At 36.4% G+C, this 16751-nt stretch overlaps 1 protein-coding gene and 2 long non-coding RNA genes across 33 annotated transcripts; 2 read left to right on the forward strand and 1 right to left on the reverse strand.

Annotated features, from left to right (window-relative positions):
• Positions 1-881: 881 nt before the first annotated feature.
• Positions 882-5168, forward strand: LOC104787966 (uncharacterized). Of its 31 annotated transcripts, none has more exons than XR_015557822.1 (13): positions 1439-1866; positions 1977-2016; positions 2197-2312; positions 2505-2551; positions 2661-2702; positions 2809-2900; positions 3345-3683; positions 3760-3833; positions 3915-3980; positions 4123-4200; positions 4304-4338; positions 4443-4620; positions 4693-5168. It is a non-coding gene; the product is annotated as an uncharacterized LOC104787966 (long non-coding RNA). The 31 variants fall into 31 exon arrangements; XR_015557791.1 differs by lacking the exon at positions 3915-3980 and adding an exon at positions 2097-2162 and having other exon boundaries at positions 1444-1866; positions 1939-2016; positions 2241-2312; ... (1 more) ...; positions 2811-2900; positions 3294-3683; XR_015557800.1 differs by lacking the exon at positions 3915-3980 and adding an exon at positions 2097-2162 and having other exon boundaries at positions 1444-1866; positions 1939-2016; positions 2241-2312; positions 2811-2900; positions 3294-3683.
• Positions 5169-8142: 2974 nt separating this feature from the next.
• On the reverse strand, positions 8143-10661 carry LOC104787967 (uncharacterized protein At3g43530). Its single transcript, XM_087451178.1, has 4 exons — positions 10443-10661; positions 9488-10204; positions 9190-9351; positions 8143-8906 (listed from the first exon to the last, which is right to left on the reverse strand). Exons 2-4 carry the CDS (start codon positions 9752-9754, stop codon positions 8868-8870), a joined length of 468 nt encoding a protein of 155 aa, XP_087307304.1. The 5' UTR covers positions 9755-10204; positions 10443-10661; the 3' UTR covers positions 8143-8867.
• LOC147944833 (uncharacterized) lies at positions 8747-9364 on the forward strand. Its single transcript, XR_015557824.1, has 3 exons — positions 8747-8884; positions 8997-9080; positions 9226-9364. It is a non-coding gene; the product is annotated as an uncharacterized LOC147944833 (long non-coding RNA).
• Positions 10662-16751: the final 6090 nt, after the last annotated feature.

A 16751-nucleotide genomic window follows, 5' to 3' on the forward strand; every position in this document is an offset into this window, starting at 1 on the left:
ACTGTAGAATCGAGAGTGATCTTAGTGTTTTTGTTTAACTTACATCTTAGTAGTTTTTGATTGAGTTTCATTTTTTTACCAAGTTTTTTGCTTCTTTTGTGATGAGATATTGTTGAAATTGGCATTTTAACACTTCAAGAATAGTATATGCCTATGATTATGGGTCTAAATGGGACTGTAAATGGGAGTGTTAATTGTTTTGATAGATGGGACTATTAATTGGAGTGTAAATGATTTCTGGGTCTTATTTTGTTTAGATAGATGAATTTGAGCTTGGAATCGTCAATTGGGGGTCGAATGTGTAGATGTGGTTTGCCTGCAAAGATTGTCACATCGTGGATCAATTACAATCCGGGAAGAAGGTTCTTCGATTGTCGGTTGTTTTAAGGTATTAGTAGAGTTGATTTTTTTTACAATATGAGATTGTGGTGGCTTCCTGATACATTTTGTGTTATTTGTGTCATCAGAAGCATAAGACCGATCACTGCAACTATTTTGAGTGGTTTGATGAAGGAGTGGTTGATGGATGGCCAAAAGAAGCATTGATTCGAGCTCGAGATGAAATTCGTGAGAAAGGTAAAGTCATCAATCAACTAACTACCCAATTAATGGAACTTCGTTTGGAATAGGAGAAGCATAAAGTGGAGATCTCATCTAAAGGTTGTGAGGATGAGAACAGTTCTGTGGAATCCGACCATAAGGTTGGATGGATGAAAAAGATTTTGGGAAATACGTCTATCTCCAATGCATAGGAAGGTGTGAAATGCATGTGTTATGTCTCTCTCCATTGCATAAGCAAGCGTGAAATGCATTGGTTTAGTTTGTCGGGCGTCCATATCTGCTTTTTCACATTTTTCTCAGCTTTAAGTTTCTTAGCACATGGTGGATAAATTTGTATTCCTTTTATGTTAGAAAAAACTTGTGTTTGTGCCATATTTGAGTTTCTCTAATCATAACGCTTGCTCTAATCCTAGTAATATACTGTTATTTTGTTATTTCAGTGGTGGCTCGCTCTTGAAGAGTGTATTCTTCTTTTGTGTTTACATTCATATGCAGACATTTATTAAATATTTGAAACTTTAGATTGAAAGAGGAAGAGAATTGCTTCTGGGGAAAAACTTTAGATTGAAGTCTGCTGCATAATTTCTAAAGTCCTGCAGCCATATTCTGAAGTCTTAGGCAGATTAATACTCTTCAATGATTTGATTTAAGATGGAACTTCTTAAATGCTTCCTTCGTGCATCAACACCTCTAGATTATATTGAGCTTTTATATCAACCAACGTATAATACTATTTGCAACTAGTATTACATCTCTTAATTATCAAGTCCAATCTTCATGTTTGGTTCCTCGTTGTCGTAGGCCCACTATGAGGCCCAAGTGTCTGAGTTGACCAAAGTCTCGTTCCACAAAACTCCACCTAGACGCTGGTTCACTCAAAACGACACCGACACCATCGATGAAGCCTCTTCATCTCCTTCCTTTCTCTCTCTCTGATAATCTCGCATGTAAATCCATTTAGATCATCTCCTTTTGATTTTCTATGCACATGCCTGGATTCGCTTCTTCGAATCATAACCCTTCTTCGATTGAATCCTTGTTTCGGTGAATCTCTCCACCCAAGATGCTCCGTGACTGAAACTGAGAGAATTGAAGTTCTTTAGTCACGATTCATGCTCGCGACTTCCATGGATGAGCTCCGCCTAGCTCCGCCGTCCTCTGAGACCTTCAGGTGAACTCGACTTGTATTAATTTCACATATATTATCAAAATCTTCAATTAATCGAACAAGTCTAATCTCTTTGTACTTCTCCTTTTCTGGTGGCCATGGCGAGGAACAACTTCTCCGATAAAACCCAGACTCAGGTGATTTAACTCCTTGTTTCTTCTTTGTTGTGATGATGAAATCGGTCTTGAGTGTTAACTTTGGGTTTTAAGACAACATCAAGCTTAACTTTTGGTCTCGATCTCCATAGCTGAGCTCCACCTTGATCAACGATTTCTCTGATGATTCAGGTACCTTCAATCTGTATTACTTCACAGATTTGAGATTTCTTTTATGGATTACCCATTAACCTAAGCAATTCTATCTTGAGTTTTTCTTTCATGTCTGATGAGTACCTGCGAGTTCTCTTCTCCTGACGCAGAAAACTTAGCTTATGGTATAATTGAATCCTTGTCTCTTTGTCATTGCAGACGATTAAAATATCTCATGAGGATGCTAATTTTTTTTTTACGAGGACCATAAGCTTTTGACTAATCAAAATCTCAGCTTCCAATGTTGAGCTTCACCTAGCTCAAACAAACTTCAGGTACCTCCAACTCTAACCCTTGAATTCTATTGTCCCAAATGTTTTGAAATCACCGGAATAATAAATTCTAACATTGAGTTGTATTCTTTTCCTTCTCTTCTTAGAACTCCCGTTGCTCTCTCTTCACGATGAGAAGAAATATTGGTACCTTCCTTTTATGTGATATACTAATCATATTTCTTCACGTTTCAGCTGTAGCAATGAGAATCCGACTTCTCTACAACTTCCTTCAGTTTCAGGTATCCGTTTATACCTTGTTAACTGCTGCTCTCGACTTTGTGATTTGATTCAAAGATTACGAACTTGCCATGAACTGACTTGTCTTCATTTTGAATCCCCTTTTTGCAGCTTCTCCATCTGGAACCAAACCCGACTATGGTTCCATTACAGGTAAATATGATAACTCCTCCTTCGTTAGTCATCTTATATCAACGTAGAGACAGCTTGCCTTGAGAAATCTAACTTGTTTTCTCTTGCTCTGTCTCTTTCTTGCGAGAGCTTATGTCGTTGATATGGAGTTACCTGCAAGCTGCCATCACACTTAGACGATTTCAAGGAGATCACAGCAGAGTTCAAACTTTGGCCCAGGTAATGCCTTTGTTAGAAAATCTGTCGGATTCTTGCTAGTGTGAACTTTAGATAGGAGAATGTCACCTACTGCTCCAACATCTCTGATAAAATGAAATTTAGTGTCCACATGTTTAGTTCTCTCATGATGAACATGATTCCTTGCTAATGCTAGAGCACTTTGAGAATCACAATACAACACAACACTATTAGCCAAAGAGCTTCCTTAATTTGTAGCTTTACTTAATGCCATGTATTCAGCTTCAATAGTTGATAGAGTCACAACAGACTGTATTTCCCCATACCTTAAAAATATAGCATGTGACTGACCTTCTTTTGTCAAGGTCAGTTGCATAATCAGAATCGATGAACCCTTCAATTCCAAATTTTGAATGCTTTCTGAATGTTAATCAGGTCTTCAGAGTATCCTTTAAATACCTCAATACCGATTTTACTGTTGACCAGTGATCTCTTCCTGGTGCTGACACGAATCTGCATATAACACCAATAACATAACCTCTTCTTCGATTGAATCCTTGTTTCGGTGAATCCCTCCACCCGAAATGCTCTGTGACTGAAGCTGAGAGAATCGAAGTTCTTTAGTCACAATTCATGGTCGCAACTTCCATGGATGAGCTCCGCCTAGCTCCGCCGTCCTCTGAGACCTTCAGGTGAACTCGACTTGTATTAATTTCTCAGTATTTATCAAAATCTTCAATTAATCAAACAAGTATAATCCTTTGTTCTTCTCCATTTCTGGTGGCCATGGCGAGGAACACCTTCTCCGATAAAACCCAGACTCAGGTGATTTAACTCCTTGTTTCTTCTTTGTTGTGATGATTAAATCGGTCTTGAGTGTTAACTTTGGGTTTTAAGACAGCCTCAAGCATAACTTTTGGTCTCGATCTCCATAGCTGAGCTCCACCTTGATCAACGATTTCTCTAATGATTCAGGTACCTTCAATCTGTATTAACTTCACAGATTTGAGATTTCTTTTATGGATTTCCCGTTAACCCAAACAATTCTGTCTTGAGTTTTTCTTCCATGTCTGATGAGAAATTGTGAGTTCTCTTCTCCTGACGCAAAAAACTTAGCTTCTGGTATAATTTAGTCCTTGTCACCTTGTCATTGCAAACGATTAAAATATCTCATGAGGAAAAGTTGTCTTTAAGTCTAGGTTTATTGGTAAGCATTGGTTCACCCAAACCTGATGCTATTTGGCTTATTCTCTTTCTTGAATAGAGCCGGCTCGGAATATTCTTCAAGGTGACCCAAACTGGAAAAGTTGAAATCTCTGGAAGCGACATTGTTACTGGAAAAGTTGTTCAGAATTTGTTTTATTGCTCTAGCATTTTTTTTTTATATGCACACAAAACTAATGTAGCATTTTACTAAATTGATGAGTGTTTTTTCCCTTTTCCAGCATGATTTTGATCACCAGCATGGACATTTTACAAGGTAATTTGATTTGATTTTGTTTCTTTTCTTGTTATGTTCTAGTTTGTATAACGAATTCCTCTCCATTGTGTGGTTTTACTCGAAGACTATATATATTCTTTCAGGAAATAATTCCAATTGGATAGATGCTTCAGAAGAAATTCACACATCATCTCAAGGCACTGTTTTTGTAGTACACCAGAGTTTCAGACAGAGCTTAAAACTTTAAGGTCATCTATTGAGGACCATATAAATCTCTTCAATGTTAAACTTCATGAAGCTAAAGAGTTTTTCAATGACACTGTAAGTTTATATATATGGGCTAACCCTTTTTTATGTAAACAATATTTTTGTTGACATTTTTTTTTCTTGCAGAGAAAATCGAGAGACGAGATAAGAGCCATAATTAGAAGTGTCAGCATGTTGCAAGATAGATATCAATCTGGTGGTGGTCATTGCCAAACAGAAGAAAATGTTAATGACTCGAAGAAATTAAGCAAGGATAGGCTTCGTAAAAATGCTTTTACGCTCTTGAAATTGGTAGAGGTTGGGGCTCATAAGAAGTTTTTGTATAAATTCTATCATGTGGATTCCAAAGCTTCCTATATAGATCGGGAAATTCTTGCTTATGTTGATGGAGTTTTGCGGGGAAATATTGCTATACTAAATGCGGTCATGCATAAGGGGTTTGACTGTAGGCGAGAGTTACCTGATGAAAATTCAAGAAACAATTGATGATCATTCGATGTAATCCTTTAGGTTGTTGTCACTCTTCTAGAGTTAAAAACTTAAAATGTCAATGTCGTCAAATTCTTTTTCTTATTTTGGAAGTTTCTATTTGTTTCGCAACATTCGTCATCCAATGTCTTTTTCTTATCTTCCCCTTTGTTTTATTCATCGATAGCTTGAGAGAGTTGATCAGGATTATTGAAGAGTATTAATCAGGCTACATCATGTAGCCTACATGGTTTAAGTGAAGATATAGCAGGTCTAAATTGAGAACTTCCTTAAGATTTGAGAGCTTTCTCCCAAAGGCAACTCCCTTTTCCACTTCATAGTTCTCTCCAAGCACTAGCCTCTCAACACCACTCTGAAATATCCAGAAAAAAGGACCAATATTAATAGTCATATAGGGCTGTAAGGATGAAGAAAATCAGTAAGTGGAGGGAAAAAAATTGAAACTAAGATTACCACATCCACCAAGACATTAAGAACGGTTGGATTATCAGAATGCAAAATAGATAGAATAGTTGGGTGTTCTGTCTGAGGAATCATGTGATTTGGTATATTTAACCTGCATAAATGAAGAGAGAGCAAATATTTGAGTAATAAGCTAGTCATTCATCGCTCTAGAAGGTTAAAGGGAATATTAAAATGCTTGGGCACTCTGTTTCTGAAATCTGGCCCTTCTGAAGTCGGGTGCACAGTTTCTGCAGTTTTTGAAGTCTTGCTTGTATAATTATGATCTGCAGTTTTTGAAGTCTTGCTTTTATAATCTTGAACTCTAGCAGCTTGATTAATTCTCTTCTCTTCAATATTATCTTGATGAATACAAGACATTAGATAGTCTTGATACCCTCTTCCTTAGCCATGTCCATTCAGAATCTAGCCGTTGGAGCCTACCTTTTACTCTTATTTTTATTAAGGGGCTGTTATTGGAGAAGTGATTTATAAATACATATGGAATTGTAAATTATAGAAATCAAAACATATGGATTTTGAAATAACATGTTTTATCCTTGGATTTGAATCCTTCTATTTTACACTTTCAAATCCATTCAAATCCATTTAAAACATAATGTGGATTTTGAAATCCAAAAAACAAATCATTAAACGAATAACATGGAATTTTAACAAGTATTTGCAAATCATAGAACCAATAACACATCATTTTGATAAGTATTTTAAAATCAATGATTGAATAACACATAATTTTTGTCTGGATTTCCAAATCCATTAAAATCATAGTTACAATAACCCCCTCTAAGTTTAACCACTTATGTCTCTATAAAAGAGTTGTATATGAATCAAATGAATAGATATACTTATTATTGAAGAGTATTAATCAGGCTACAAGACTTCAGAATATGGCTGCAGGACTTTGTAAATTATGCAACAGACTTCAATCTAAAGTTTTTTCCGAGAAGTAATTCTCTTCCTCTTTCAATCTAAAGTTTCAAATATTTAATAAATATTTGAATACGAATGTGAACATAACAAAAGACAGATAGGCACACGGAAAGAAAATGGAAAACTTAATCTCATAACCTGGTAAGCAATGTTTCGGCCTTCTAAGTCTCTTTGGATTTTGTAATCATCTAATGGACATGGTGGAAACGACTATGTTTGAGTTTGTTACTGCAACTTGGCACTCTGTTGACCAATTTATTGTGACCAGCTGTAGAATTTATGAAGTTCTGCAGCCATATTCTGAAGTGTTGTAGCATGATTAATACTCTTCAATAATCATGATCAATAACATTCTCCTACAGTCAATTTTAACCATATTTCTTAAACAAGTTTGAAACCATTCCTCTGCAGTGATTTTTTTTCTATCTTTTTTTCTCCCCTGTATGCTCTGCAGTCAGTTTGAAACCATTCCTCTGCAAAAAACTGAATGACATATGCAAGTAATGTTTTTAGGCTTTTTTTTGTTCGCCTCTCATTTTCAATTTCCAATCTGAAACCTTATCTCCTTTTCTCTCATTCGAGCACCACCATCTCCAGACCCAGTTTTTTTCACCATATTTGTTTTCACCAAACCCAGTTACCCTGTTTGTTTTCATGTAACCTTACATACTGGTTGTTTTCACCAAACCCAGTTGCAGGAGTTTGAAATCTTCTCTGAAAGCATACAGAGTCAAGGATTTGTCTCTCCAATAACCTCTCTCAAAAACCTGGAATAAAATAAAGTATAGCCTAAACAATGGCTGAAAAATCTCTTTTATAACATTAGAAGAAGAGCTATCATAGCCTAACCAATAGATAATGTCATTACATAACCAATAGATAAATGCCTTGATTGGAAGAGCATATGAAGAAGTGTTTTTAATTTTATCATCCAATCAACATTTCTTAGGAGAGCATATAAAGGAGCATTTAGAAGCTGCAGATGCTCTCATATGCTCTCTTTCTATATGCTCTCATTTGAAGCATTTTCCAAGCATTTAACTCTAAAATATTAATATATATTAAAATAATTTTAAATAATTAATTTATTTTGTAAAAATAGAAAATTATGATTTCATAAAATATAAAAATTATTTGTTATAAGATAATATATATATATATATATGATAAACTACTTAATGTTATTATTAAAAATAATATAGTAATTTATTTAATACATTAAAATATTAATGTGGATATAATGTTTATAATATATATTATTTTATTATAGTTTAATGTGTTATATTATATATAATTTAAAATTTTATTGAAATTAAAAATGTAATTATAGATATAAAGTTTTATAAAAAATAAATTATAATATATATTAATTATTTTGTAATTAATGTGTTACATTATAAACATATATAATTGAAAATTATTAAATTACATATTTATATATATATAACAATTTTTAGTATTTATTAAATATAAAATATATTAAAAATATTATATAGCAATGAGTGATAATTAATTTTCTTAATAAAACACATTTAAATTATATTTATTTAATAAATATCATATATGATACTCACTGCTATACCAATCAACTAAATGTGTTATATTAATCAGAGCATACAGCTTATGCACCTTAATGCTTATGCTGCATAATGCTAATGCTCTAGTATATGTTGTTCCAATCAAGCCCAAAGTAAATAGCTAAAGTTATTACATAACCAATAGAAAGTGATCAACAAGAGTTAGCCTAATGGCTCAATAACATACTTGGTTTTCATACTATCATTTAGTTGTCTACGAAGACTTTGGGAATTACACTTGAAGAGTTAGAACGCATGCGACTACTTACTCTTTCTACTCTTCGTACCCTTAACAATCTTTGTACCCTTAACAATCCTCTTCTTAACAATTTTTTTTCTGCTAGGAGACAATCTGTTTGGTGGTTTATGAGTGCGCAAACTTCTTCGCAAAACCAGGGTTGGTACATCCTCTGAGTCAGATGGGTTCTTTTCTTCCCCTTCGTCCTCGTCTTCTTGATGAAGCCGTCCCTCATTTCCTTGAGTCGGTGGCTCAGCTTCGTTCCACATATATTCTTCATGAGGGGAATTGTGAGGTGGTGACTCTTCTGCTTGATGAAGAGGGGAATTTTGGGGTGGCTCAACATCATTCCCACTGATGAGCAACATCTCGTGCGGTGACTATTCTGCTTGATGAAGAGGGAAATTTTGGTGTGGCTCAGCATCAGACTGTGGCTCAACATCAGGCTGTGGCTCAACATCATCATCAGGAAAATCTAGGTGGTCTTGATCTCTTTGGTAGAGATCATTCCAAAATATTTTCCTTTTCTCTACCATCAAAACGTGTTTCCATATTTTGACAATCGAGTGATTTGTTTTGGGTTCTTGGACTGTTTCCACCAGATTTTACTCATCAGTTGTAGGTAACAAAAGGGATTCGATCTCCTGTAAAAAGAAAAAGAGAACATCACATTCAAGATACTTGCTCTAGTTATATGACTGATAAATCTTATTGTGTTTTTGGTTATGCTTCAGATTCAAGATTATTTCGCTGTAAGAATGATTTCAGGGAAAAAGCTTGAGAGAAATCGAGTTATGCAGAAAAGATTAGACGATGAGGTAAGTACCCTATGAGTATTCTTCTAATCTAATTGGTTATTTTCAAGATATCTTCTGTCGTTAGTTCCATTATTTTCTAAAGGAACATGCTTTGTTCAAGAATTCTAACCTTATCAGTTCCAATTTCCTTGTATATGTTCTGAAGTGGATAGCCTTTTTCACCGATTTTGAGAAACTCCGTCATGCACATTCTTGGACATGTACTCGCTGCTCGTTCTACATCAACTCTATATTTTTTCTTGAGCAGTGCAATACACTCAAAAGGCAATATCTGCAGAAAGAAAGTCCATTATTATCAACAGATCGTTGTAAATCTCGAGGTAGTGTACAGTAGTAGTTTGAGGAAGGATTATTAGAAATATAATAACTTTAACTCTAAAGATGTAATGAAATTCCATGATAGATACCTCTAGATGAGTAATATAGCACGGTATAGACCATGTCCATGAAGCCACTGGGCCTTTGAATTTTTTGACCATATCTTTAAGACTCTCTAGGTAGTAAAGAAATGATAGAGTACCCCAAGGAAAGACTTCACAGAGACTTAGATAATCCACAATCTTCAGAAAGAACGACTTTATATAACCTTTCGCTTTGTTATTCCTTCTGGTAAGGACATAACCTATGAAGAAAAGCAATGCTATCTTCGGAAGATCTTCATTATCCTCTTTCATGGAGATCAGAACTCTATGGACTTCTTTGACATCTACCTTTTTAGATGATCAAAGTAGTTCTCAGCTAACTTCAGACTTAGATTATTCTTCTCTTCAAAAAAATTCTCATACTGTGATGGGAGTTCATCACAGCGTAACCCACTTAACAAAGCATGTTCTCTAATGGAATATTTTGTGGAAATTCCATTTAGAACAAACCAGCATTCACCATCCTCAATATAAGCTGTCCTAAGAACTAGAGCCCACAATCCTACGAGTTTATGACAACTTTATCTAGGCATATGAAATAGATGCTGGAACTGTGGGTGATTCTTAAACCACACAGCCTTATCCTTCAATTTTTCCTCTATGGTCTCAAGTGTTTCAGTAATATTGCACATTAAGTCCATCCTACATTTCTGTGTATAGAAGGATTGATCAAGTACTAATTTGTGAGGTGGAGGAATAGATCTATGCACCAAATCCAAAAGAAAAGAAAAGAAAAGAATTAATTAGTAATATATCTCTGAAATAGCATTCAACATAAAAAATTCAAAAAACTTAACAAGTTCTCTTGGCCTAATTTCTCTAGCTAATAACTGCTGTACAAATCGAACCCTAACAAGTTCCCTAATTTCTCTAGCTAAATACTGTTGTACAAATCGAACCCTAACAAGTAAAGAGCAGCGAAATCCACAATCGAACTTACTCGGAGCTTGTATGAAGTTCGGCCACCGTAGCCATACTTGTCTGAGTTTATAGTCGTACTTGTATGAGTTTATAGTCGTACTTGTACTCGAATTCCAGAAGAATTGGGGATTTTGGAGATAATCGAACTCGGGTCCTAGTACTCGTGAATTGAGGATTTTGGGAAAGGAGATGAGAAAATTCAAAATTGTGTTTAACTACTAGTCTAAACCGGCTTGGTAAACTCTTTTTTCTTTTCTTTTTTTTTTTGATAAAAAATGAATTTATTCTTTCCGAAGCATTCGAAGTAAAACCTGCATGCATACATAATGACTTGGACGGAATCAAAGAGTTTTTTTGGACTAACATACCTTGTTTAAACTGGGAGCCGGACGTTATGCTGCGAGCTATATGCGACTACATGAAATCATCAGAAGAAAGTTCTGGGATACCCAAAGTTGAAACAATTGATTGTTTATCTAATTGTTCTCAATACATTGAAGCAGATTCCTTCTTTGATGATTACAAGAAAGGAAAAATATATAAAAGCTCATGGCCTAAGATGTTGAAGCTATAAGACTGGCCTCCTAATGATAGTTTTGAGAATGCTTTGCCTCGTCACTACACTGAGTTCATATACGCGTTATCTTTCCAAGAATATAGCAATCCAGTAACTGGAATTCTTAACATTGCAACAAAGCTTCCTGATAAACTTCTCAAACCAGATATGGTCCCAAAAGTTACATTGCCTATGGGTTCCCAGATGAGCTTGGTAGAGGCGATTCTGTGACTAAGCTTCACTTGGATATGGAAGACACGATTAATATACTAACACATATAGCTGAAGTAACTGTAAGTGAAAAAAGAAAAACCAAGGTTGAAATGCTGAAACGGAAATACAAGGAATATGATGGTATTATTATCATAACTAAGAAGAGGAAGAACCAAACGTGGAAAGCGAACAGAATCATCAAGAAATGGGAGTGAAGATGTTTCTAAGTTAGAACAGTATATTAAAAAGCATTGCAGAGAATTTAGACATGCATTTGGTCAACCAGTTATGGAGGTAATTACTCACCTACTTGCAACAACCTTTTTGACTGAGATTTTACTTTCTTGGTACTGACATTTTATTCGATTTTCTTTTTCAGGTTTATAACCTGATACATGACCAATCATTCTATTTTACTGTAGAGCATAAAAAAAACTCAAGAATGAATTTGGTAAGTAATCAAACAACTATATGTTACTCTCTTTTCGTCTGGATTGGGTTATATTAATGGATTCTATGTTGTCTGATATTATAGGGATTGAGCCATGGACATTTGTGCAAAATATAGGAGAAGCGGTGTTTATTCCTGCGAGTTGTCCTCATCAAGTTCAGAATCTAAACGTAAAAGTTTTGAGTTGGATATGTATAAGATTTGTCGATAGGGTTGGGTGACCTGACCTGAAATGCAGAGCTCTAAGTAAAACTGAATAGTTTCTGATCTTCCACCTTTTACTATCATCATACCATTAGTTTTGTAGTGGAAACTCTAATCAAAAACTCTGTTTCTGTATGAACAGTCGTGCACAAAAATTGCAGTTGATTTTGTGTCACCAGAGAACAACCGTAAGTCTCTGTGTCTGACCGAAGAGTTTCGCCGACTTCCCATAGGCCACTCATCCAAAGTTGACAAAGTTGAGGTCAGTCTTTGTTGATTGATGCCGTGTGTAGGTTAGCCATACCAATGGCACACTGGTTCAACTAGAAGAACTAGTATAACTCGTAGAAATATGTACTTTGATAGGGCATAATTTCTCTCTTCTAAATGATCGAGCAAATTTTTGAGTTTGTTTGACTGCGTAGATAATCATCTTCTTTACTATTGCTCTTTTCTTTATATATTCATTCACTTGCCTCACCATTTAAAACTTTTCATGGTAATTAAAAGATAAAGAAGATGCTCATCTACGCGCTTTCAGAAGTATTGAAAGAACTAGAAACAATACGAGGAGAGACTCTTACGGGAGAGCAGAGACAAAAGTATATTTGTTACAGCCGCCGAGAAAAGAAGAGAGTTTGGTGTTTCATGTTTTTTCCTTTTTGGTATAACTCATGATACACTTCCTTTTTCGCTGCATGTTTTCTTTGTGGCTTAGAGTTATGATTTATCGTTTTATGATTTATCGTGTTTTGGTTTTTTCATGGCTAACAGATTGTTGACTAAAACAAATATGGAATTGGGATTTCCCTCGAGATTATACTCACTTGGTTGGGAGCCGGAGTGTGAAAAAAGCCTCAACTACCATAGCAAGATTGCATTTATATGAGAAGTGAAAAAGACTGTTGGAGAAGTAGTGTGGAACCGCATTTGTAATTTGCCTTTGGGGGTAATTGCACGGTTTGATAAAAATAAATTCAACTGGTCGTCGAAGATTGTCAAAACGCTGCTTGTGAAGCAACTTGTCTGCAACAAAAATACGAGATTTGGTGCTTGTTCGGTAGTACACCAGCTCGGTTTTCCCTATCAGAGTTCGAAAACATAACAGATCTAAACTGTGCATCTTTACTAGATAATAATGATAAGGAAATAGATGTGGGGAAAGGTGTTCATGAAGACTTGTGGAAAAAGAAGAGAGTCAGAGTATACGAGAACCCAAGTACGTTCGATCTGATCCAAGTGGTTAAGGATGTTGCAACTTGGTCAGATGAAGACAAAACTCGCTATGCATATTTGTCTATTTTAGTTGTTGTCATCAAGGGCCGAGATCTCAAGACAAAACTACGTAAACGAGCTCTTATGGTATTCGATTTGCCCAAGTTTGAGGGTTATCCATGGGGCAGATTGGCTTTCAAGACTCTGATTAAATCAGTCAAGAAGGCAAATTTGGAGGGAGACGCAGTCACAATACATGGCTTCCTACAAGTACTCCAAATATGGATGTATAATCTTTTCCCTAATTTTGGACAACAGTTTGGTGATCCATCAGGTACCATAAGTCCTCCTCTTATGAAGTTCAAGGGTAAAAATTGGTATCGGACAAGAAATGAGGTATATGGAGTGATACTTATGTTTCGTGTTTGGGTAAATTCAATATGTTTTTACCATGAAAGATGTTGATTTCACTTTTGTTTTCCTACATCTTTGTAGGTAAACATTGAGAATGCTTTCATCAACAAGTCCGAGCCAACTGTTTGGGATGATGATAGTGGGGATAAGAAAATTGACGCTCTTGTGCAAGCCATATGCAAAGGAGGTTTGGGAGCTGTTAATTGGATGGAACAAGGCTTTAAAAGCGTTGATAAGGAAAATAATACAGCTCCCAACCCTCCCGAAGATTCTGAAGAGAGAAACCATGGAGAGGAAAAGAGGAAGAAAAGGAGAAAAACTATGACTGAAGGGGAATGGCTTCAAAGTGTTTTGAGAGGGAAGAAACAGAGAAAAAAAATGACTGCAGACGAATGGTATCAAACCTTTTTTGAAAATATGGTTAGAAACTGTGTCGAATGTAAGTCAAAACCATAGAGGAAATGAACCAGTTCCCAAAGCCTTTCCACCACATAAAAGACCCATCTCAAACAACTGCAGCTTGCTTTTCTTCTCTTTTTATAATGTTTGCTCAGTTTCACATAAAAGTCTACTAGTAGGCAATGAACCAGATTTTTTCTTTTGGATTAAAAATTTAAACTTCAAAGCCGAAGTCTGGCTTGTTGTTATTCTAAACTCGGGCTTGATATATAACTTGACCATTGTAAACAGGGGAATGACTGCAGAAGAATGGTTTTAAACTAGCTGCAGAGTATACAGAGGAGAAAAAGAAAATGACGGCAGAGGAATGGTTTCAAACTTGTTTAAGAAATATGGTTAAAAATGACTGCAGGGGAATGTTATTGATCAGGATTATTGAAAAGTATTAATCAGGCTACAAGACTTTAGAATATGCCTGCAAGACTTCATAAATTATGCAGCCAGACTTCATAAATTGGTCAATAGAGTGCCAAGTTGCAGATACAAACTCAAACATAGTCGTTTCCATAACTCAAAGATAGTCGTTTCCATCATGTCCATTAGATGACTACAGACTTAAAGGAAAAAAGTAAGGAAAAATCATTTAGCTTTTAAAATTCAGCAAGGAGTCCCTTCAACCAAGGAAGCTCATTCGTGAGCTTTCTCATTGCTCGGTATTCAGCTTCAGCGGTTGAGCATGCCACCACTTTTTGCTTCTTGGTTTTCCAATTGACCATGTTACCTCCTATGAAGGTGCAATAGTTGGTTGTGGATCGTCTGTCCACCCTATCTCCGGCCCAGTCTGCATCGCAGTATCCAACAATCTCTATGCTTGCATTCTTGCCCATCCATACGCCACGATCCAAGCTCCCCCTGAGGTATCTAAGGATTCTCTCCACCATGGTCAAGTGATACTTGGTAGGAACCTTCATTTGTTGGCTTACCTGGTTCACACAAAAGCATAAATCAGGTCGGGTAAGTGTGAGATAGATTAGCTTACCTACGAGCTTGTGGTATAGGTCGGGTGTTCAAATGGCTCATCTTCCTTCCCCCTCTCTCAATTGACCTTGTAGCCATCTTCTAGGGGAGTACTCTTAGCTGGCTTAGCCTCCATAAAACATGTCTCATTCAAAAGATCAATCACATATTTCCTTTGGGATAGGAAAATGCCATCAGCACATCTACAACCTCAATACCCAAGAAATACCTAAGTTCTCCTAAAGGAGGCCGTTGCTGGAGAAGTCGTGTACGAAGCCAAGGCTAATTACACAGAAGACTTGAAGACAAGGAGAGAAATATGCATATCCATCTTAATGTTATGCGTATTATTATTTTTTAAGCGCTAGTGAATGAGGAAACCAAGGAGGAATCGTCACACCAAGGAAAAGGCGAGTGGCAAAGTTGTGAAGTGATCGAGAAGTTTCACCAAACCGCAAAGGAGTGAAGCGTTAAACTCGAATATATCTATTGGAGAGATAAGAGAAGAAGGACGTTGAGAGGAGACTCATTAGAGTCGAGCCATCAAGAGTATGCATAAGGCAATGCTTAAAGATATGAAGTGGTGGAGATAGTTCCAGAGAAGCCTATGGCATAATCCCGAAAAAATATTAAGCTAAGTCTAGGCAAAGCGAATGGAGAAAGAACGGTGCAAGCCAGGAAGTCTAAGGACAAGTCCTTGCAAGTGAATAGTGGAGAATTTCTGGGCTATATCAAGTTGCCAAAAAAAGAATTTTGGTGACAGATTGATGTGCCCGAAGAAGTGGTTGAAAGAGAGTGAATCAGCCAGGCTATTTGACCGTCTAGTCAAAAAGAGTCATTAGCAAGCCATCAGCAGTCCGTCTCCCCGGCCAGTCCATGATTGATGAGTGGTGTAAGCGGCAAGTATGTCCATCCACCCCAGCCAGTCCAAAATTCAGAAGAGGTGCAAGCTCAAGTAAGGTAGAAGAGTTAACCCTTAGAAATAGAATTACCCTAGTCTTCATGACCTTAGGGGTCCCAAGTGAGGTACGTTGGGTTCTGTCTATTCTCTTGGTTGCTTGCATTTGTGTGATTGCTTGCGTGTTGTGTGTTGCATGTTGCATATCTAACTTTCATTAGTATGCATGCATTTGTGGTGGTGTGTTAAACTCTGGAGTGTCAATTATCCTTGCACTGAGAGTTTTGCGTGTTGCTTGTGGGTACCTTCACCGTTGGTTTAGTCAGCAAGCCTGAGATATTCCCCGAAGCCATGCCCTCACAGCAAAGAAGCGAGTTTTGAAGCATCAATGGTCAACCGAGACAGTTTTTCAGCCGATCAGTTGGTGTTGCTTCAGAAGTTTCAAGACCAGAAGATGAGTGTGCCAGAGAAGTCAGTTGGTAAGGAGCCTAAGCTTTGGTACTTTAAGGAAGGAACCTTAGTACCCGAAGCCAAGTCTTGGTACATAAGGAAGGAGCCTTAGTACCCAAAGACAGTGAACAAAGCTAAAGTCTTTGTACATTAAGGAAAGAACCTTAGTACCCTGAGACGATGGAAAAGTAAAAGAGAAGACAAAAAACAAAAAATTGCTGGAAATGAAGAAGCTTTCTTTATCACCTAGCCAATGGTTGATAACGAAGCGAAGGACAGCCAAAGTCTAAAGGATCGAATTGGTCCAAGACTAAAAACGTGGTGAGCTTAATGGAAAGGGTTATCTCAACCATTGAGTAATCCATTTACCATCTATACCGAAGACGAAGTATCGGTAGTCAAGATAAAGAAGATGCAATGCGATGTGACAGAACGAAAATAGAAGGAATCAAAAAAAATATTTCAAGGAGAAATTAAAGGCAGTATCGAAGAAGAAAATAGATGAAAAGTC

Source organism: Camelina sativa, chromosome 5, assembly GCF_030686135.1.
Source record: "Camelina sativa cultivar CO46 ecotype springtype chromosome 5, ASM3068613v1".
Classification (NCBI taxonomy): Eukaryota; Viridiplantae; Streptophyta; class Magnoliopsida; order Brassicales; family Brassicaceae; genus Camelina; species Camelina sativa.